This window comes from Sylvia atricapilla, chromosome 10 (genome assembly GCF_009819655.1).
Source record: "Sylvia atricapilla isolate bSylAtr1 chromosome 10, bSylAtr1.pri, whole genome shotgun sequence".
Classification (NCBI taxonomy): domain Eukaryota; kingdom Metazoa; phylum Chordata; class Aves; order Passeriformes; family Sylviidae; genus Sylvia; species Sylvia atricapilla.
Genome location: NC_089149.1, coordinates 4,259,258 through 4,281,704, shown reverse-complemented (window position 1 = coordinate 4,281,704; position 22,447 = coordinate 4,259,258). Strand labels below are relative to the sequence as shown.

The 22,447-nt window shown below is 45.7% G+C and overlaps 2 protein-coding genes across 3 annotated transcripts; both read left to right on the top strand.

Moving 5' to 3' along the window:
• The first annotated feature begins 1,652 nt into the window (after positions 1–1,652).
• Positions 1,653–9,441, top strand: EIF5A2 (eukaryotic translation initiation factor 5A2). Of its 2 annotated transcripts, XM_066325737.1 has the most exons (6): positions 1,653–1,807; positions 2,031–2,229; positions 3,617–3,721; positions 5,228–5,359; positions 5,612–5,702; positions 8,972–9,441. In XM_066325737.1, exons 2-5 carry the CDS (start codon positions 2,065–2,067, stop codon positions 5,669–5,671), a joined length of 462 nt encoding a protein of 153 aa, XP_066181834.1. In that variant the 5' UTR covers positions 1,653–1,807; positions 2,031–2,064; the 3' UTR covers positions 5,672–5,702; positions 8,972–9,441. The 2 variants fall into 2 exon arrangements, with proteins under 2 accessions (XP_066181834.1, XP_066181832.1); XM_066325735.1 differs by having other exon boundaries at positions 5,612–9,441.
• Positions 9,442–9,743: 302 nt separating this feature from the next.
• On the top strand, positions 9,744–11,754 carry RPL22L1 (ribosomal protein L22 like 1). The gene is made up of 4 exons (XM_066325738.1): positions 9,744–9,764; positions 10,033–10,125; positions 10,505–10,626; positions 11,506–11,754. Exons 1-4 carry the CDS (start codon positions 9,756–9,758, stop codon positions 11,648–11,650), a joined length of 369 nt encoding a protein of 122 aa, XP_066181835.1. The 5' UTR covers positions 9,744–9,755; the 3' UTR covers positions 11,651–11,754.
• The last annotated feature ends 10,693 nt before the right edge of the window (positions 11,755–22,447 follow it).

Sequence of the window (22,447 nt, the reverse complement as noted above, 5' to 3'; positions counted from 1 at the left end):
TGCTTATCAATTGAGACAGCAGTAAAGGGGGCAGGATAAAGTGTATCATCTCCGGAGCAGGCTGGGTGAGGCAGAGGCCAGGGAAAGCCCAAGTAAAGGAGGGAGATGATGCTGGGGCCTTATGGAGTGGCCTCATGCAAATGAGAGCCAAAATTAACTCCTGGGCTGTACAATTTGGAGTGGGATCTGTGTAACCAGGAGTGTGACCACAGGCAAGCAAATCATAAAAATTAACACAGATAAAATAAAACAAAACACCTCATGGTGAAACATTTAAAAATGTGATGTTGAAAGTGACTTCTGTAGCTACGCCATTAGAGCACAGATGACAAAGTCAGAGTCTCAGGGCAAAAAATGTAGGACAGCACACAGCAGCCTGCGGTTGTGATGGCTGAGGCAGGTGCTGCCACTGAACCCCCGCATTTTCCTGGTTTTGTTGTGTTTGTAGGTGATCTGCAGGGCAACCTGCAGAGCTGGGGCTCATCTGCCAGCAGCTCCACAGGAAAGCTCCTCCTGAATTTGTTGAAAGAGCTCGGAGTATTATGACATCCGACTAGGATGGATTTAATAAAAACAGTCCTTTGGCCTCGTTTTGCTCTGGACCCCAAGGTCAGGCTTCCATGGCCACTGACCTCTCCTGAGGCAGTGCAGGGAATGGCTGGTTGACAGCAAGAGGGCTATGCCATAGTTTAGAATACTTTGGATTGGAAAACCTCTTTAAAGATCATCTATTCCAAATCCCTCCCATTGGCACAGACATCTTTCACGAGATCACATTGCTCTAAATCCCATCCACCCTGGCCTGGAACACTTCCAAAGGGTTCAGTTTTTCTGAGCACAGTTTTTCCAAACCTCTTTTCAGTTTGAAACTATTGGCCCTTGTCCGGTCACTACAGTGAAAATAGTCACTGGTAAAAAGTCTCTATCTTACACATAATCCTCCTCTCTATATGGAAATACTGCAACAAGGTCTCCCTGGAACATTCTCTTCTTCAGGCTGAACAACCCCAATTCCGACTGTCTTTACAAAGGATCATCTTCATGGCCCTTCCCTGGATCTGCTCCAACACATCCATTTGTTCCTTATCGTGGGGACCGCAGAGCTGGCTACAGTATTCCACTTCTAATAATTCCACCATTACTGGAATATCAAACAGAAGCCCTCGGTAAGGATCTCAGCCATCTCCGTCCCTTTTGGCTGATTATAATGCTTTCAAAACGCTCGTTTCTGATTACTCTGAGAAGGGGCACACAAGGCAGACAAAGGAGCTTTGTGTGTACAGTCATGCACGGCTCACCGGGCTTTTGGGACATTTTGGGACACACATTCCCCCCACGTTCATCTGACTCCCACCGCCGTATCCCGGCACCTCTGAGGCACCCGCGGCCGCCTCAGCCCCCAAGATGGCGGCGGGGCGTGTGGGCTGCGGAGAGGCGGCGGTGCGCGGCGCCGCCTGGCGGCTGAGGAGCGGCGCCTCCGCGGCGCCCTCGGTTCTCCCGCCCTCCGCCAGGGAGGGGGCGTGGCCAGCGCTCGAGAGTGGGCGGGCGCGGGAAGCGCCGCCGGCACGTGGTTCGGGGGAAGAACGGCAAGACCACGCCCCCCGCGGTATTGCCGCGGGCCAATCAGCTGCGGCGGAAGTGAGGGGGCGGGGCCGGGCCGTGCGCGCGCTGCCCGCGCCGCCCCTTCCCGCCGGCCGCCGCAGTGGTGTCGGGCGCGAGTGCGCCGCGCCCGCCGCTCCCGTCCCGCTCCCGCCCCGTTCCCCCGGGACCGCCGCGACCCCCGGCACCCCCCGACCCTCCTCGCAAGGTAACAGGGGCCGCGGGGACGGGAAGGGAGGGGGGGCGAAGCAGGCCCGGGGGTGGGAGGCCGGGGGCCCGCGGCACGTGGCGGGTCCCGCCCGCCGCGCACGTGTGTGGGGCGGGGGGCCCCGGCCCGCGCTCCCTGCGGTGGGTGCTTAGGTCCTTGTCGGTCCCCCTCTTCCCCTCCCTCCACCGGGGCTCCGAGCCGACCCTCTCTCGTTGTCGCGCAGCCCCCCCGCCGCCAGTCCTCCCCCTCGCACCGCCATGGCCGACGAGCTCGACTTCACCACGGGCGATGCCGGCGCCTCCTCCACCTACCCCATGCAGTGCTCGGCGCTGCGCAAGAACGGCTTCGTGGTGCTCAAGGGGCGCCCCTGCAAGATCGTGGAGATGTCCACCTCCAAGACCGGCAAGCACGGCCACGCCAAGGTGAGCGCTGCCCGCCCGGCTGTCGCACAGCCCGCAGTGTGCGCTCCTGCGGCTCCCGGCTGGCCGGCAGGGAAGGGTGTAGCGTTTCATTTGGCTCCGTGTCCCGCCTTTGCCTTTCTCGCAGCGGTGTCTCATCACTCCAGATCTGACTCAAGGGGTTTCAGTCATGTAAAGCAGGAAGGATTGAGAACGGGGCTGTTTTTTTTTTTTTTTCTCCCAACTTTTAACTCGTTAACGCTTTTTTAAAATAAAAAAAAAAAGTTTTAACGCTCATAGTGACAAAACCAGTTTCTGTAGTGGGGGTAGAGTAAGTTCTGGAAGGGGGGCTGATGAAATCACTAGGGCGTGGTTGGGTTGTGCTGTCACTACCCACCAGAGCACTTCTGTGTCTGCCCGTGCCGGCGGACTTTTACTATCGCAGTGTTGGACCAGGAGTTCCCGTGCTGTGTTACATAATCCAGAGCTCGGCGGACAGTCGCTACTCCTTGGGCCTGCTCTGGCCCTGTTTTGCTGCCTTTGCCTTGCAGCTTCTTTCCTTATTCCTGCAGAGGAGTGCCCGTGTCCCAGCAGGGATGTTTTTAGCCACTGTCTGGGGCTGCAGCTCTGCTGCCCAAGCAGTTGGCTCATGCAGCTGTCCAGAGCTTGGAGCAATGCTGAAATCCCCCTTCATTCATTCATTTATTCAGCCACACTTTAGAGTGGATGTATCAGAGTTGAGACAGATCTGTTGCAAGCACTGACTAGAGAGATTTATAAGTTTCTACAACCTTATGCGGTATGTGTAGGGGAGTAGGGTATTTAGGGTTTGTCCAAGCTAGAGCAGACGAAGCTCTTCCTCGTTTTTTCCCTTCTCCTTCCCCTTTTTTAAATGCCTTGTTTTAATAGGCAGATCCAAATTTCTTAAATACAGAAACAGCTCTGAGAGGGAAAGGACCTGAGAAGAACTGGTTGAACTGGTCATCTAAGTTCTAGTTGCAGTAAGCAGTGCAGCTGGCATAAAGAGAGGTGGGAGCTGCTGTGATCTCTGTGCATGACCACCTCTTTTCCCCTTAACTGCCTGTTTCTTCGACCAGCTAGATCTTAAAATAAACATGTTCGTAACCACCATGAACTCTTAGCTTACTGCTGTAGATCTACAGAAGGCAGTGGTAGATAACAGTGGCTGGTCTTGCTCCCATGCGGGGTTTCTGTAGTGTGCTGTGGAAGGGAGTGAGAGGCCCTCTCTTGATGTGAGGGGTGTTTTCATACCACAAGCAAAGGGTTGAGGCAGAATCTGGGATTGCACGTGATCTCATAGGAAACTGAGCAGAACCAGCAATACTGATGGCAATAACATCTTGCTTCTCCAGGACCAACAGTAACTGAAGCTCTTTTTCTACCCTTCCAGGTCCATTTGGTTGGTATTGATATCTTCACTGGTAAAAAATATGAAGATATTTGCCCATCAACTCATAACATGGATGTTCCAAATATCAAGAGGAATGATTACCAGGTGAGTTAACAGTCATATGAGGTTTTATACTCTTAATACCACACATAAACTCTCTTCTTCCCCAAATTTGCCTCTCAGTAGAGAACTGTTGTCAGAATTAATGGGACTTGCCTGTCTAGACATGACACAGCTGAACTCATAGTATTTACTGAATTGCTAAAACTGTCGAAACTCACTGATGAAGAGAGAGCTCCTTAGTGTCTAAACAACCTGAGGTCAGAGTAGCAGTCTTGAAGCATGACAGGTTATAGACATAATTCATACCATGCTTTTTCTAGCAATTGTTACAAGGTCACTTCTGGATTCTTTGTGGTTCTGGCATCATTTAAAATATGGAGAGAGGTTTTCCCCTGCTGCAAGTTAATAATAAAGGAGAATAAAGATCTCTCATAAAATAATTTGAATCTAAGCATAAATTGTCATTAATAGTTTCACTCTAACGTGGGGTATATGAATTCCCAAAACAGTCCTAAACTGCATCTGATGCCAATTCTAGCTTGCCAAAGTGCTTTCTGCTTCTTGTGGGGAAAGTGGCTTTAGGTCATATCAAATAGTTTTGAACCTCCTGACCTCTGCGCTGAAATATATGAAGGGTGCAACTTCTGTAATGCCTTCTGTGCTGTGGTTAGTGAGCTCTTAAAAGCACAGTTCGGGTTGAGTTGTAACATATTTGCTGTCCTCTCATTGTGTTGGGAATAGTTCTGATCAGGAATTAACACATCCCCATCATCTGGAAAGCTGCAATTGCTTGACAAAGGCCAAGTTCAGTGTTCCAGCAAACAGTCTTTAGTGTCTTCAGGACAGCTGATGCTCTTGGAATAAAGTGTGACCAGCCTCTTTTAGGGCTCAGACCTTCTGAGAAGTTCTTAGTGTTATCGTGGTGGTCTTTCTGTATTGTTCTGGGATTCTGATTTCTTGGATTTACTCTTACGTGTTCCAAATTTCCCAACCTACTCTGTCAAAATAGCCATTCTTAGCCCAGGCTTTTGGTTTGGCTTAAAACAGCATTATGAAAGTGGTCCATGGCTTGGTGGATTTATCCTAATTTATTAGTGTTTAATGTCAATGATAGTTTCTCACTGTAGAGATACAGGTATGAAAGTGTATAGTTACACTGTTGTGTATTTTGTACACTTTATACAGACAGTGCTGTTGAGTGAGCACCATTCCAGTTATTGTTTCCAATTCGCAGGTGAAAAAAAGCTGAACCACTGATCTGGAAGCAGTACATTTCCTAAATCACACAGATAGGAAGTAATTCTACCTACTAGGAAGTAACCAGCAGAGTTCTGTTGGTTCTTCCTAGCAGAATGCCTTTTGCTACAGTTACCCTAACTCTCAGCTCACTGAAATGTTGTTAAAAATGGTTTTAAATAAGGTTCCTAACTGTTACAGAGTACTAAAGAATTATTGTAACAGGTAGAGTTCACTGTCTTCTGCTAACATTCAGCAACTACCTGCAGGTGACTGCTGATTAAACTCCTAAAAATGAACGTCTCTTTGCAGCTGATTGGCATTCAGGATGGGTATCTCTCCCTGCTGACGGAAAGCGGTGAAGTTCGTGAGGATCTAAAGTTGCCAGAAGGGGACCTTGGCAAAGAAATTGAAGGAAAATTCAATGCCAATGAAGATGTGCAGGTAAGTAGGGAGGGCAGATGGGAGCATGTATGATTAATCCCACTGGATGATACAATGAAGAAGTCTTACTCTGATACTGACCACTTGTATCTCTCTGTGAGGGGTGGGGATTAGTCCTTGGAGATGTAGGAGAACGTTTGTACTGGAGCACTCAAAAGAGATGGGATAGATATTAAAATGTATACGTTTGTAACTACTAGGAGCACTTTCTGTGGCCAGGGCTGGAGCTTACCTCTGTGTCTTCTCTTCCAGATATCTGTCATAAGTGCAATGAATGAAGAATGTGCTGTAGCCATAAAGCCTTGCAAGTAAAGAAGATGGCCAGGCTCGGGCAACTGCTCAGGTCTGGACAAACCACAGATCTATAAATTTGGTCCTTATTGTCACCAAAGCTCTGGCCTTCACAAGCAACCTCATTTCCTTTTTGAATTGTTAAAAAGCAGTGCTGGATTCTGGATTAGTGTTGCAGGCTAACTGGCAGTTTTCAAAATCACTGAGATTTTAATTCCTTAATTGTAACTATTTTAACATTCCTGTGGGTTTCAGCTATGGATCTGAGAAACCAATCAGGTGTTACTAGTGGATATATTTTTATTTGCTTGAGCAAAACAGTGTTTGTCTGTATGAACAGACAAAATACAGTATTCAGGGGCTTTTAGATAAGCTGGTAGGTATCTAGGATTATAAAATGACCTAGAGCACAAATAGTATTTTTCTTGACATCTTTAGGTAGAACTGACAATAAAAGTAGCTTTTTTTTTTTTCCTTTTTTTAAAGCTTAAGTACTTTGTGGATTGGGACTCTTGCAGAACTGTAGGTGCCAATCACAACTTTTAGACCAAGAAACTCAAGTGATCAGAAATGCCAGCTGGCTTGACCAAGCCCCAGTGGCCATGTGCAACTAAACTGTATTACCTCTGTTTTCTTCTTTGCCAACTTGTTGGCTTATTGTAACGATAAAATGGTTTAAAAAAAAAAAAAAGAAAAGCCTACCTGTGGTTTAGGCAGGCCGTTGGAATATTGAGTAGATAAGACATAGATAGGTCAAGGGGACACAAAGGTGAGAATGGATGTTAAAGCTATAGACTTTCACTCGAGGCCTTTGTCAGACTTGAAAAATAAAATAGAAAAATGCAGTTCAATTGCTTTCCTTTATTATATTTATCTTAAACTATAAAAGGGTGACAAACTCATGGGAATCTGTTGCAGTGCTTCCAGCTTTAGGTTTTAACCTTCAGGTTCAGACCATATTTTTGTAGCACAGGGACCACACGTTTTTCAGAAAGTGGGACAAACTGTAGCATTGAGCCTAAACTAAATGCATGTGATTCTTTTTAGAAAAAAATAAAACGATTGTATTTTCAAAACGTCAACTTGACAGACGATACCGAACAACCATGGCTTCACTATAAAAGTAAATAACTTGCTACCTAGTTAGGGAAGCTGGCTCCTGTCCTGGGGAATTCTGAGTCATAGCAACATGCATGCATGCCTCTTTAACTATTTAGTAGCTTAACAAGGCTTCACAGCAATAGTTATGGAAGGATAATTAGCCTGCTCCTGTCTGAGGTGTTCAACTTGAATTCTAAGACTTGGTGACTCTTCATGAGTGGGGGAACTTCCTTAGTCCATGGCTCAGACCTCTCTTGGCAGTTGGTAAATTGTTTCATGAACTTGCCTTAATGCTCAGTGGCTGATGGAGGGATGACACAGAAGCTGCCCTGGACAGCACGCACAATTCACACTACTTTGCAGCCAGAGTTGGACTTCATGCTGCTCTTAACTGCTTAAAAAACATTTTCAGCTTCATAGTTTGTACTCTCTAGTCCCCGAAGGGCTCGTGGCAACTGTCCTGAGCTGCCCTTGGCCACACTTGGGGCAGGGCTTAGCACACCTTGGAGGTATAATGCAGATGGCAAAAACATGTGTTGTCCACAGACTTCCCACACATGAGAGAGCAGTACCAGTGAAGGTAAAGACAGCAATAAATACACTCTTGTAATAAAGCACAGCTACCTGGGACAGCTGGCAGAGGTAGGACCTGCCACACGCTCTTGCCTGGCACAAAACACGTTGCAGGTGAACTCTGAATAGCGCCTTGACTGAAATGGCAAAGCCACTCTTAAAAGAAGATTGAAATGCTTCCAGAATAGTTCTGAAGTGGATGAGGAATAGTTCAGGCTAATCTGCACAATGCTCCCTTCTGCCTCTCGTCAAGCTGGTACCTGGAAGTCAGGCTCTGTTGGCTTTGAAGGTGACTGCAGCCATTGCTGCTGATGCTGACAGCAAGCTGAGCTGTGTGGTGTCACATGGAAGTCAGAGGTGTCAAACTAATGCAAGTTCTATCACCATGTTACAAACACTTCCAATACTCTTGAGAACTACAAGACTTGAACTCGTCCTTGCTCTGGTAGTGCTTTAGTCATTTTCAGGTCAATTTTCAGGTTCCTGTCTGTCCTCTAAAACCTTGTTGGAAGACAGGTACTTGATGTCACTGGCCCACAATCTGAGCAGTTACTCGGACTAAGCTCTCTAGGACCAGGGCTGGTTTAAGCCCTGTTCCTACAAGTGGTGTCCTGGCCTGACTGGAGTTTTCAGGTACTACAGCAATCTGAAGATAGAGGTTTCATGACCTCCAGCTTGCTGGAAGAGCCCTACTCGGGACTTTCAGATGTCCTTCTATTGCTACCTTCAGTTCTGCAAGATTTAAATGATTAAGTACTTGATTATAAGTTTGTTCTTATATACTTAGTTGTCTTTGTGAAGCACTTCAGACACCATGGAAGTGCAGAGCATCATGCATGAAGTTTCCCATAGGTACATAAGCATGTCTTAAAGCATAATCTCCAAGTTTCAGTAAGGTTAAAAGTTGCTTCTGAATTTAAAACATGTATTTCAGGCTTTTTTTTTTTTCCAAAGTAAGATGCTTCAGTTTCCTGTCAGAATCGTTGCAACAAACTTTGTGATCAGTAGTCCATAGAGATGTGTATTTTTAATATCCATAACCAAGTGCTTAGGGAAGTTCTCTTTTCATAGCTTTACTTTAAAACAAATCTTACCGGTGTATTTGTTCTGTATTACTGTCTTAACACTTAAATTGTGTCAAAACCATAAACTTATAGCTGATGGCAATTGCTTAGAGTAAAGCCTGTGAACACAGGGAGGTGGTGAGAGGTATTTCCACTCCAAATAATGAGGTTTTTTATGGCTCCTGTTCATTGAGTTTCTCTTACTACTTCACACAATTGGAAAGACTGCAGTGTTTCCTGCCTCAAATGTTGGCAAATCATACTTTGAGAATTCAATAGTATTCTAATTTTTGCTTATAATGGTGGTTTTTCAACTGGGCTCTTGCTGGTTGAGCCATGTTCTCAGGGCTGTTTTTTTTTAAGCTGAAGTTCATTATTTCTCTTGCAGGTTTTTCTAATCCGAAGTGTACCCAGAAACGGTGCACGCTCTGTAGTTTCACAATACAGATAATTTTACATAATCTATAAAGAAGTCAAGTTTGTTGACAGTTCTAACTCTTATGGTTACTGCAGGTCAGTCTCACAGAATTCAAAATCCAATAAATCCCACTATTATTTTTTTTCCTTTCGGTTGAGTAATTAGAATGTAGTTTGTTACAGTAGAACTAAACTTCAGGCTATAAAGAGACCTTGTTCAGGATATTCCGATGATCTGCTGGGAATGTTACTGATGGTGTGGATCCTGGAGCGATCGGCAGCTCGGCACCAAGTGGTCGGAGCCTCTCCAGCACCTGCACTGTGGCCCTGCAGTATGTGGCATCCGAGAGTGACTTGGTTTGAACTCCGAGGAAATGTTTGCTGTGCTTTGCTGTATCGCGGAACCCCTTTTGTCCTGTGCTGTGCGTTGTAAGCGAACCCGGCTGCTGCCGCTCGCAGATGGTCACTGCCCGTGGCACAAACCCGACCCTGTAACCGGCAGGAGCAGCGGCTCCGGGCTGTCTGTTTGGGAAGCTCTGTTACTGTTCTCAACACCATGGAAACGATCAGGGGAAAGATTTGTACGTGTGTGTGTGTTTTGCTCCAGAAATAATAAAGGTGTCAGTGCTGTGGGGAGATGGTGCTGGTTACAGTGACGGGAGCGCGGTGAGGCTGCCAAGGGGCTTCGCAGCCACTTCCAGGGGCGGAGGGCGGACGCTTGCGGTTCGTGCGGGAGGGAGAGGGCGGAGCGCGGCCGCATCCCCTCCCGCGGGAATAACGCCAAGGAATTCCACGCGGAATTCCCGTCCAGCGGCCGCCATCTTCCCGGCACTTCCGGCGGCTCCCGGCGTGCCCCGCGCGTCGGCGCGGTGACGTCACAGCCGCGGGTATAAAAGCGCGGCGTGGCCGGCCTCACTTCCTTTCTGCGGGAGCGGCGCGGTGGGATCGCCATGATGCCGGTGAGAGCGGGAGGGAGGCGGCGGCGAGGCCGGCCGAGGGAACCGTGGGGAGGGTGAGGAGCCGGCGCTCGTCCCGGTGCGGGCAGGGCTTTCCCGAGAGGGCTTCGTGTGCGAGGCGGCCGGGTCGGGCCCAGCCGAGCCGGCTGCAATGAGCCGCGCTGGCCGGCAGGTGGCGCTCCCGCTGCCATGTGTGTCTTTACTTGGGTCGGATGAAAGTTTTTTTTTGCGGCGCATTTTGTTAACGGTGAGGAATTCTTTGGTGTTTTAGCAAAAGGACCGAAAATCCAAAAAGTCAACGTGGAAGTTTTGCCTTGACCTGACCCATCCTGTGGAAGATGGAATCTTTGATTCCGGGAATTTTGTAAGTCGTGGTTTTGCTCATACTTGTGACACGTAGTATAATAAAGGCTTTAGTGCAGCATCTGAGTTACAGTTGAAAAGCTGCATTTTAAGTGAGTTAAATCATCATCTGTTCTTTAAAATACTGTCATTAAAAAAAAATGTAAAAAGTTTGGTTTAATTGCGTGCTTCAGACCTGTCCATGAATAGAACTGCATTAAATTAATTTCTGCTTTAGCATGGGGGTGATTTTTTATGTGAAATACTTTTGCACTCTAAATACTTCTGTGAGGTCCTAAATAAAGGATGATTTTTAATGTTGCTGCCTGACTAGGGTCCCTTCCCTAGTTCATACCTAGGGTTCCATTCCCTAGTGTTCTATTTCTTTAATGTTGAAACAGGAACAGTTCCTAAAGGAGAAGGTTAAGGTCAATGGCAAAACTGGAAACTTGGGCAACACCGTTCACATTGAACGTCTGAAGAACAAGATCACAGTGACGTCTGAGAAGCAGTTTTCTAAAAGGTTGGCCTGGGTGCAGTTCTGTTGTGTTTGTGGGCTTTGAACTGTGGGATGTTGAGCATAAAACCAGAGTAATTTAGCTTGGAAAATACCTTAATGATCATCAAGTCCAGCCATAAACCTGACACTGCCAAATCTACCACTAAGCCATGTCCCATAAGTGGACATTAATATTCAGCTCTTGCCTGCAAAATGAATCCTAATTAGTGCTCTTCTGATACTTGGAGAGATGTTAGTTCTAACCTTCATAGCACTTGTAAATATTAGTGAAACATGTAATTAAAACAGATTTATTATATCAGGTATTTTAAAATCGCCTTTTAAAATCAAGGGCTGATTGCTAATTAATGTTGACTCTAAGCATATTAATAGAGATACTTCATATAGGTCCTTAGAAGTATGTCAGGGGGAGATGGACCTTTAACATAACAGTGAATTAATGGCTGTTTGATTATTTAATTGGTTGTATTATAACGAATATGTGCATGATGTGGGTTGTTGCAAACAAACCCTTTAAGCCAAAAGAAGCCTTAAGCTGTTCAGTTTGTTGGGACACACAGGAGCTGAGTGCACTGATGAGAGGAACAGATCCTTCCTTGAATCCCCTCCCTTTGTTTGCTGATACAGGTGCAGCAGAATCTGTTACACTGGGCCAAGGTTTAGAACCACTTACTGGCATTTTACTGTGTAGTCAAATGAATAATAAATCCCTGATATCTGTTGTGAAAATACACTTTTATTACCTATTGGAGTGAAAATTTCCTATTTCAGGGTATAATTACTGTGATACTGCCCTGCTCATGACATTGTCTTGGGTGGAGTGCAGGCAGCAGCAGGGATTGTTGCAGTGAGAAGCTTCTAAGGTGAAATTCTGGTTGTCAGGTACCTGAAATACCTCACCAAGAAGTACCTGAAGAAGAACAACCTGCGGGACTGGCTCCGCGTCGTGGCGTCCGACAAGGAGACGTACGAGCTGCGCTACTTCCAGATCAGCCAGGACGAGGAGGGCTCCGAGTCTGAGGAGTGACCCAGCCTTGGCTTCATGCTCAGAGTACAAAAGACCAGAACATCTATTTATAAGAACACTTTAACTTATTGGTGAATAAAGATTTTGTACCCTGTTGGACAGAGCGCGGTTGGTTTTCAGGTGTGGGTTTTTTTTTTTTTTTTTTTTTTTGAATTCTGATTAGACAGCAGCATGATAATTGTTTGGTTTGCAGTTTTCCTTCCACTGTCAGGAATCAGTTTGCACCAGTGAATGTCCCAGCAGGAAAAAAGCCTTTTGCCCAGTACATGTGTACATTCAATTTTAAATCATATTGGTACAAATACTTCTAGAGCTTGTTGTGACTGAAAGTACCAGCTCCTTCTGAGAATTTATGGGAAGATAATGGCAAAATATTTAAGAAAAGTGTACTTCTAGTTATTTTAGTTTAAAAATAGGCTTGCAGATGGTAAATGTTATTTTTTCTTTGTGATTTACCTCGTTCCCTGATTGGTTGTGGTATTCATGTGTGTAACCACAAGTCTGGGGGATAACAAAGACTTGATAGGTTTATATTAGATGGATAAATAAGGAGGTGGAGACAAACCTGATTACCAGCAACCAGCTAAAACATCATAAGGAAAGGACTGAGATGTCATTCAATATTGACAGTGCCTGAATCCATCAAGTGTATACAGATGTTTCTCCTTTTATGGTACATTTTACAGTATTTGACTTCTGGGATTATTCTTTAAAACAGGTATTTCTTTAGTACAGCTGGGGAATTCTTTACTGAAACATGTAATTCCCTAACTATGAACTAGTTCTTCATATAATATCAAGAGATTATTATCAAGATATTTCATTATGAAAAAAGTATTTGTGAGACTGCACTTGCAGTAACTTGCATGTAGATGCATTTCAGTGCCCTGTAGTGTCCTCTGTATGTGATTAATCAGAATATTTACTCTGGTTCCAGTGTGCTGGTGAACTCTGGAATTAGTAATGCCATATTTGTTCAGTATTACAAACCAGGGATACATCTAGACTCTGATACTGAACTTTGTGCTTGAACAAGTCTGGTAGTTGAAGGCTGAAGTTTGCCCACTAAATTGTTTGATCTCCTGATGATTTTTTTTAAAATTATATCAGCATTGGTTTTGCTGGCAAACCTATTGAGGGAGAATTTAAAGACTTGACGAAGCACAAAACAATGCTTTACAGTCAAATGATACTCACTTTTGCTACCTAAATCTAAATGAGAATTACAGAAGGAGAAACAAATTTTGTCAGCAGCCTTTTGGATATCATTTGTCACTTTCCAATGTGCTTGAGCAGCTGTGCCTGGCCCAGGGAGAGGAGAAGCAGCAGCAGTGGGATAACAGCTAATTGTGCCTTGTCTGCCTCACTGGTGGTTTCATTTTGCTGCTTCAGAGGTGCAAAAGGAGGGGAGCAGTGTCAGTGGCTGCAAGACAGGATGTGATGGACTTCTTATATGCTTTATGTGCACTGGGTAGTGCTGCCTTGGAATTTCCCATTGGAGGAAAACCAGGCAGTGGTGAAGCAACAATTGAAGAGTGGTTTTCTTCTTTTTCTGAAAATCTCAGAGATCACTAATGCTGTTACAAAACATTTACAGTACCAATTAATAATAACTTGAGCAAGCCACATTTTTCAGGGTAAAGCTACAAGCATTTCTAAAACTATATCTGTTTCTTTTACTGCATGAAGTTAAGCAAAGGGCCTGACTCCACAGCTCCATTTCAAAACCCAGCCCCACCTGGGTGTTTCAGAGCTGTGCTTTTATGTGACAGCACAGCTTTTAGAGCACAGTGACACAACAGACCTGTTGTGATTAAATGGAACAAGCACCAACAAAAATCAGAGCAAATGGGATCACACTGCCTTGTTATCCTTCCTTTCAGAGCAGGCTGGCAGCCACGTGTGTGGTTGTACAGCGTAGTAGACACAGGTCATCACCAGTCAGAGGAAAACAAGGCCTGGCATTGCAAGAAAAAGCAACTTATTTCAGAGCTGGGTTTGGAGGAAAACTGCCCAAATGCTGCTGCAGGTTTGTATTACTCCAGTTTAATTGCAGTGAGGATGGAGGGCAGGAATTCCTTTTCCCAATGCTTGAAAGTATTCTTAAACTTTGAAAAAGCAAAATTCTGATAACAACTGTGGATCTAGAGTATTTAATAAGTTTAGCAAAATTTTCCTTTAGATCCAGCCAGGCATTTTTGTTTTGTCCCTGTGTTGCTGCCCAAGCTCCACTGGGCATACCCAGGGCTTCCTATCCTGAGTGTGGATGCTGGTACACTGCAGGTAGGACTTTTATCAGTCCTATGTATGTGTTGGGCATAGAAACCACAGAAGGAGGTTTTAAATGTAATTTGTGAATTTTACAATATGATTGCTTAATGGGAGAAAGTGGCTGGAGCCTACAGATGAGGCACTGACTCCAAGCAATGCTTCAGAAAAATGGTGATTCTTCCATATTTTCATGTGTTTTTGCAGCTGAAGTGGCCAGGTGTGATGCAGGTGACAGGAAACAAAAGCCTGTTATTGTTCAAATGTAAATTTATGCAGATTACCCAGATTAGAGCTGAAGCGAAGTTTTTAAAAGCCAGAGGTCAGTGTTTCTGTGATTTTAGGTGGGCAATAACTCAGCCCTTTGCTGATTATTTCTTTCCAACAGATCTGCTGTAAAATCACCAGTTTTGTTCGTGTTTGTTTTGAAAGCTAAAAGATCCCAAACAGCTTGATCACACACAGAATTGACTGTTGGAATTTTCCACGTTTAATGCTGGACAAGAGCCCAGAAAAAAAGCCCTGCTCATGTGAAGGCCAGGCTCTCCTCAAAGCTGCAGGGATGTGCTCCTGTGTCAGCCCCAGGATGAAGCTGTTGGGAAAAATAATGCAGCCACAGCATGGAGACTGCAGAGGTGACAGGAGCTGCTGCCAAGTTGGGCAGCCACAGAAACACCCCGGTCTCAGATGATGCTCAGGCTGTTTCAGGGTTTTCAGAAGGAATAAGTACAAAATCCAGCAGGAATGAGTGCTCCAGGATCACCACTTTGCCTCCACCCAGCTGAGAGCCCTGGCCCATCGAGCCAGAGGGTAAATTTGGGCAGAGGAATAATCATTGCAAAGCACCAATTGCACTGGTATGACAGCAGATGGGCCAGAGCCAGCCCCTGCCAGCCCAGGGCTCAGCAGGGCAATGGCACCATAACTCCTACAAGGCTTTAATACAGCCAAGACACTTACATAAATCTATTTTATAAATATACATAAATAAAATATCAGGTATGTTTTTTCTCTCTTCCAATGGTTTCCCCCTTTCATTTCTCAAAAAACATTTTCGCTGCTGTCTTCCAAATAAAATCAGTTTATGAGAGACATCCCACACGTGTAAAATTCCGATGTCTGTCAAATAAGAAGAAGCAGATTTTAAGCACAAGTGGCTGTTGCCAGAGCAGCAGTAGCAGCACCACACAGGCTATTTATGTGTGAGCATACAGAGAGATTATTTTTCTGCACCGCCAGTCTTTTATCACTTTTGCTGCAGCAAAACTCTCACTGTCTTCCATTAAAAAAAGAGCAACAAACCCCACAAGATTTCACCAATTTTAAGCATCACTAGTAAAGTTACTTTTAATGTACCTGTATGCTTTCTGTCTGCTTGCCCTCCTGGCCAAAAACTCCATCAGAAAACAGCTTCATTAAATATCCAGAAATAGTAAGATCAGAAATAAAGAGGTAAATAATAGCAAGAAATAGCTGAAAAATGTGTTGTTTACAATGTACTCAGCGTGTGGCAGGTATTAAAGGAGGTGCAGACTCAACATTGTCACATAACATCAGCACAAAGTAATTAGAAACAGAGAGGCCCATGGAAAAATAAATACTCAATAATAGCTTGGATGTACCCAGCAGCAGGAAATAAGCTTCAGTGGTGGAGGGATCTGATTACACCAAATATAGACAAAAATAAGGAACAATTGTTTCTTTTTACAGGCAAAAACAAAGCAAAAGGTCCTTATTGGGCAGATCAGAAGGGATCAAGTTGCCCCCTCATTTTGTATTCATGTGAGTATAATATTTATATACACTCTACATAAGTATCTATTTTATTTATCCATTTTGTGCTGGAGGGCTCTGGGGCTGCCTCAGGTGTCCTGGTGGGGCTTGGCAGGGATTCATGGCAGCACCATCCTCTCTCAGCAACTCAATCCACCCAGCCCATCCTGCTGCCTCCAACTGTCCTGAGGACACAGGAATAACTAAATTCCTCTGGGGTGTGCATTTTTGGCAGGGCACTGGCACAAAGCCCCTTTTTGGCTTACCTTGGCACTGTGGCTGCTATTTGAGCCCTAATTCATGCTGGAGCAGTGCTGGGTGGGAGGAGTGGCCTGGGATAACCGGGACAGTGGCTATAACATGCCCCAAATTGGATGCAGCTGGATCCCATGAAGTCTTCATGGAAGACATTAAGGGATTGATTCCAAGCAGGGTCTCTGTGACAACTCTGAGCCTGGAAACTGCCCTGAGCAGCATTTTGTACCTGAATCCCTTTGGTCTGAGCATCAATAAACTCACAAAGCACTAAGGAGCCAACAGCCAGGGAAAATTTTCCATTGCTATCCATCCATTCTGGACTTAAATGAGAAATTAAGAGAGAAATGCTTTAATATGTTATTAATGAATGTCTTTTTAAAAATTATACAGCTTAATGTATCAAGGCAGTTCAAACACCCCATCCCAGCAAGCATTAAAGCATGATTTAAGCCTCACATTTCTTATATGGTTTTTGCTGTCAGGTTGGGGGCTTAGTAGGGATTTTAAATGGGAATGTGGGATAACAGGAATTTTTTTTTCAGTGGGCACTGTGGCTCAATCGCCACACTGATGTTCCCTGCACACCAACAGGAGCCCAACCTCCAGGTGCCAAAGCCCACAACAGCATCAGCATCTTCTATAATCTCTGGCACAGGGCACAGGGAGAGGACAGAAGGCACTGAATAATAAACACAGCAAAGTGCACAAACAGCAGAATTGAAAGCAAATAGCTGAAACTCTTCAGTTTGCTACGAAAGAGTAAAATGCTTCTGGGACCTGTGCTACCACTGATTTTGGGTGGGGAGAACCCCAGTTATCCCCCACTTCTCATCCAGGACAGATAAGGGGCTGTTCAGCCATCCCTGTTCCCTACCTGATAACATTTTCCAGCAAAACTGCATTCATCAGTCTTCCTCCTTCCAGCTCATTTAGAAATTATTTATACTGCTGACAGATAAGGGTCCTGAGATAGGGGTGGTTTTGCTGACACAACAGCCTGGGAGCTGTAAAAACCTCTGTGCTTCTCCCCCAGCAGCTGTTTCAGGGCTCCTCCTCCTGCCCCAGCCTGTCATGCTGAGACCCCTGGGGGACAAAGACCCTCCCCACGGCCCCCAGCTGCAAGGGGGCACAGTGTGGGGCTGGCAGGAATAACTTCCAACGCCTCTGGAGGGGCAGCAAGGGGCAGCTGAACAGCCTGAAGCCCAAAGCAGGATAAATTTTCTCTCTCTCTTTCTATAAATATGTATAATTCCCAGGGAAATTGCCTCTCAGGGGACAGGGATCACAGCAGCAGGTGCTGACAGTGCTGCCCCCCATCTGAGCCTGCACTGAGTACTCAAGTTCCAAACTCCATTAGGATATCTCCATAATTACACACTGCAGCCACAGAAGTGTAACTGAGTATTTGGTGTCAATCCTGAGCATCAGGGACTGGGATGAGCTGGATGGCCCTTGGAGGATAGCAAAGAGAGGAAATCTGCTCATTCTCAGTGACTTCTGACCTTCAAATCCACCCTGGAAAGCTCAAGGGAGCTCTTTTCCTCTCCCCCCAAACACAATAGAGAGGCATGAAACAACCAATGTTTTTGCAGGTGCAGAATTATCTGTTGGGAGAACGAACTGCAGAGACTGTGACATAAAGCAGCGACTTTCCTGCTCACCTTTAGCAGGGAGCCTGTGTCCCACATCACGCCAGAAACAAAACAAACTATGCCCCCCCCCAAAAAAAAACCCCCAAAAAAAACCACCCCCAAAAACCAAACCAAACCAAAAAACACCAAACAAAACCAATAAAAAACAACAACAAAAACAAATAAACCAACCAAACCAAATTAAAAAAAAAAAAAAAAGAAGTCAAAGCCCATGAAATCAGAAACCAGGCAAACCCCTGGGCTTTTGCAGCTTATTTTTGGGTTTTGGAGTATATTTTGGGGATCTTGTCTGTCAGTGCCATTGGCAGGGCTGTCTCCCTGCCCCAGCTGTGATGCTCTTTTCCAGGATGGGATTGCTGGATGCTGTGCAGAAAGGGCATTGTGCTGCTCTACACAAAACCTCTGGGGAGGTTTTTGCTTGCAGGTCAAGAAGCTGCTGCTGTTCCTTGCCTGATTCCTCTGGGTGTTCTGTATTGCACACAGCCAAGTAAAAAGCACAATGATTATAAGAGTGTTTATGTGTGCTGTCCTGAGCTTTGCTAAGCCCCAGAAGCAGCTGGGATGCCCAATTCCCTTTAAAACAAATGGCACTTCTGTGCCAGCCCTTTCAAGATAGTTTTACAAACAGACCTTAGAGATATGAGCTCAAAAAATGAGTCTTTCAGGGTGGCTACATGCAGCACTGTTACTCAAAAATATGAGAGAAGACATGAGCTGGAATCAGTGCTGACATCAGGTTAGGATTGGACTGACAGTAAATAAAGGGTGCAATCAAAGTCCTTCCCAGTTTGCCCATTTTTGACAGTCCTGTTTGCAGGGAAATCCCTTGCTGAAACCCAAGGGTTGCTGCAACATCCTATCAGCCTTGCTCTGGGCTGCAAATGGAGCAAGGTGGTGGGGAAGTGGTCACAAACACCCTGTGAGCTCTTGCTGAAGTGCTGGAGGGAATAACAACCCAAGCAATGCTCTTGGAGAGCTGCAGTAGGCAATCCACAGGAGGCAGCAAGGACTGTTCATTCATTACTTACCCAACACCTGGGACAGCTCTGTGGTTTATTCTTTTAATTTGAAATTCACTGCACGGGTGTTTATCTGGACTTGGAAGCAGAGGTTAAGCAAAGCTGCACTGATTTTTCATAAAGCTTCCCCAGGGTGTGTCAAGGTATCAGATCCATTGCTCATGTCAGGGGCTGATAACAGGAGAGCTCAAATCCAAAATGGAAACTCAACAGCAAACTCCATCTCGGCTGCACAGGGGAAAGATCAAGGCAGCAGATCATATTTAGCCCCATGTTCTGCCCAGGACCCCCCACTGCAGGCAGGACATAACCCAGCTCCAGCCTGGGTGGGCAGCAGCAGCCAGGGGCTGATGGTCCAGGCTGGATTGAGAGAATCAATTTTGTGTTCTGTCACAGAGTCTTGAAAATAACAGGAAATCTGAGCTGAGTAATTAAAAGTTCTAAGGTGAATTCAGGATTATGGAAAAGAGCTGCTTGTGCAGCTGGTGGACAGTTCAGCTGCATGCATTATCCATAACCAATTTTACAAATTTTACTTTTCCCTGGGTATTTTTCTCAATGAATTTCAAGAATCAACATGTTGGCATGCTCATGCACATCCACTTGTATTTTCAGATTCCTCCTTTGCTCTTACTTCTAAGGCAGTGCATTAATGTCACCATTTAGGCACTATTTACAATACCCTGAAGACCAAAAATTGAAGCTAAAATGCTTGAAGACCCCACTATCAAATGTGACCACACTTTGATTCACTGCAGATGCAAGACAGCAACCAAACAGGCGAGTGAGAAGCAGAGCTGGGATGCAAGTCAGCATCCACATCATGGGATATGGGACTATTGGCTGTGGCAGCCCTGGCTGACACAGGCAGAACCACAACTCCCTCATGCCAAGCCTTTAAAAATATGGAATCATCTGGAAGAGATGAGATATAGGAAAACTAGATCCCAAATGAAGCTGGAAACCTGTGGTCTAGATCTGAGAAAAAATGCTCGCTGAGAATTAGGGGATGCTGATGGGATGCTCCAATCACTTCCTGAAGTAGCTGCCCAAAATTATTACATTTATGTGAAAGTGCACGCTGGCACAGCCCAGGACAAACAGTGGATCTCCAGGAAAAAGAGTTGGGGGTAATTGTTGCCAGACTAGTTCTTGGTTGATCAGCCAAAATAAAAACACTCTTTAGAAACCCATTGATTTAGGTAAAATGTTTGCTAGGTCTGGAAGATTTTCTCCTGTATCTGTTTCCATTAGTAGTTTATCTCTCTGACTGGAAATGAGTATGTTTCCTGGAATTTTAAGGAGCCATCAGACATGGGACTGAAGGTGACTCTGGGGAGCAAAGAGCAGGAAAGGAAAAAACTGTAGCCCAGAGAGGCTGCTCTGACTCTAGCTACATCCTGGCCATCTGCTAGACTCAAATGCCCAGCCAAAATAATGCACGGGGATTTTGTTGTCCTGTCTGGCAGACTAAAAGCCTTGAAAAAGCCACAATTGGGTCACACCAGTTCTGTTTGCCACCTCTCCAGCACAGACCTGCTGACATTCTGTGCCAGCTGCTGCCCAAAAGGGAGCACAGATGCCAGAAGATGCTTCATCACCCACTGAGGCAGTTTTTGCATCCTTGCTGTTTGTACACAGCCCCAGGACCAACAGAGTGTCTCATGACAGTGACAACAGCCCTGGCTGCTGGGCAGCAGCTTTGAGAGCAGCAGTCATTGGCTTTTGCAAATTCTTGTCTCTCCCCACCCCGAAGTTGTGCCAAGGCTTCCTCACACCCATCCGTGGTCATGCAGGGGGAGCTGTGTCCAGCAAACACCATCACATCCAGCTCCATGCTGGGAGTTTCTGGCTCCCCAAAGTCAGGGAAGATCCAAGAAACCCCCTTGACTTTGTTATGGGAAATAATTGAACAGCAGCTTTTGTAGAGGTGTCCAAAATATCATAATTTAATGAAATAAATTCTCCCCTGTGAGGGTGGTGAGGCCCTGGCACAGGGTGCCCAGAGAAGCTGTAGCTGCCCCATCCCTGGAAGTGTCCAAGGCCAGGCTGGATGGGGCTGGAGCAACCTGGGACAGTGGAAGGCATCTCTGCCCATGACAGGGGGTGGAACAAGATGATCTTTAAAGTCTCTTCCAACATAAACCCCTCTAGGATTCCATGATTTTACTCTCATGTCTCTCTCTGATCCTGAATCAGAAGAACCAGGACAAGTGAGAGAAAGTTGATCACCAAACAGATGAAATTTCCTAACGGCTCCCTTCAAGGTCTCTGCCAGCACAGTTCAGATGGATGCATCAACACGTACGAGCTAAAATGCACTGTGAATTAAGAAGCATTGCCCTGATGAGGGAATATTAGCTGTAATTTGTTTTGCAGGCACTTAGCAAAAACAGAATAAGAAGAAATGGGGAGAGCACCCAACAAAATAATATGAGAATGGAGCCTCTGGCAGCCTCTGAAATACACACTTTTAATGCAATTAGAGCGTGGAGTGGATGAAGGACCCCGGACACAAAGCAGCCAAACTCTAGTTGTGCTTTTGTTACACTGCTGCAGGTCTGAGCACAATCTGTTCCACAAGTGACTGGAAAATACATTACAGCTGGGAGGAAAATGGATTTTTCTTTTCTTCTAAACCTACTATGAAATATGAATTGGGAATTCATTAGCTATGAGCTGCTGCAAAGTAATGTTGTTCTTAAAATATTCTCCTGGTTCCAGAGGACCTTGGTTAACTGCAGACAGAGAACAGGGGTCTTTCATTCCATAAAATGTCCTGGGAAGGATCATTAGAAATTACTTACAGATTCTTTTAGAGGTTTTTCAATTTCCATCTGCAGACTCTAAGTGATGACAAAGCAGAAAGGCTTTAAGCTGGAGGAGGGTAGATTTAGATTAGATATTGGGAAGAAATTCTTCCCTGTGAGGGTGGTGAGCACCTGGTAGAGGTTGCCCATAGAAAATGTGGCTGCTCCATCCCTGGAAGTCTCCAAGGCTGGGCTGGATGGGGCTGGGAGAAATCTGGTCCAGTGAAAAGTGTCCCTGCCCTTGGCAGGGGTTTGTAACTGGATGAGCTTTAAAGTCTCTTCAAACCCAAAGCACTCTCTGATTCCATGAGAACAGTGAGTCTGCAGATGTTGAGTGGTGAAGGAGAAGGTGCCACAGGCTCTGCTGCTCACAGAGACAGGAGTGGGGAGCCAGAAGGAAGAGCATTGGCCAAAGCTGTGGCTGTGGTTTATCTGTGTCCCAACAACCTCCTGTGGGATGCTCAACAGCTTTGGAGGCAATGAGCAGCATCAGTCCTTGGGACCTTCCTGCAGGTCCCCCCGAGGTCCATTTGAGGACAGACACATCTGGGGCACTGTCAGAGCTGTGGGGCCATTGCCCCAGATGTGCGTGTCCAGCTGGGCTGGGCTCCATCACTGCAACATCTGACAAGGTTTTGGAGGTAGCAGGACCACCAAAGTCCACCAGTGATGGACACAGGCACCAGGGGTGGGTTGGATATCCTGAAACTTTAAAGCCTTCTTGGTAGTGGAAGAGTTTGATTTCCATGGCCTCAGCAATATTTGATATCCTGTCAAGAAATCTCTCATCATGCTGGAGGCCTCATTTCAGCAAATGAAGAGCAGTGCTGCTCCTCCAAGGTCTGCTCAGGGACTGCTGAGGCGCTGAACATGGGTGGCTGGACGTATCTATACATCTCTCTGCTCTGCCCAAAGCTGGGGAATGGTCTGCCTGTGTGGCCATGTCCCAGCCATGCTGTGATTCCAAAATGCCCAGGAGGACCAGGCTTTGGCTCAGGCCCCTCACAGTCACTGTGT

Coding starts and splice junctions, on each gene's coding strand:
- EIF5A2 (XM_066325737.1), top strand. CDS start 2,065: ATGGCCGACGAGCTCGACTTCACCACGGGCGATGCCGGCGCCTCCTCC. Junction 2,230..3,616: donor GCAAGCACGGCCACGCCAAG/GTGAGCGCTGCC, acceptor CTACCCTTCCAG/GTCCATTTGGTTGGTATTGA. Junction 5,360..5,611: donor ATGCCAATGAAGATGTGCAG/GTAAGTAGGGAG, acceptor CTTCTCTTCCAG/ATATCTGTCATAAGTGCAAT.
- RPL22L1 (XM_066325738.1), top strand. Junction 10,126..10,504: donor TCTTTGATTCCGGGAATTTT/GTAAGTCGTGGT, acceptor ATGTTGAAACAG/GAACAGTTCCTAAAGGAGAA. Junction 10,627..11,505: donor GAGAAGCAGTTTTCTAAAAG/GTTGGCCTGGGT, acceptor TCTGGTTGTCAG/GTACCTGAAATACCTCACCA.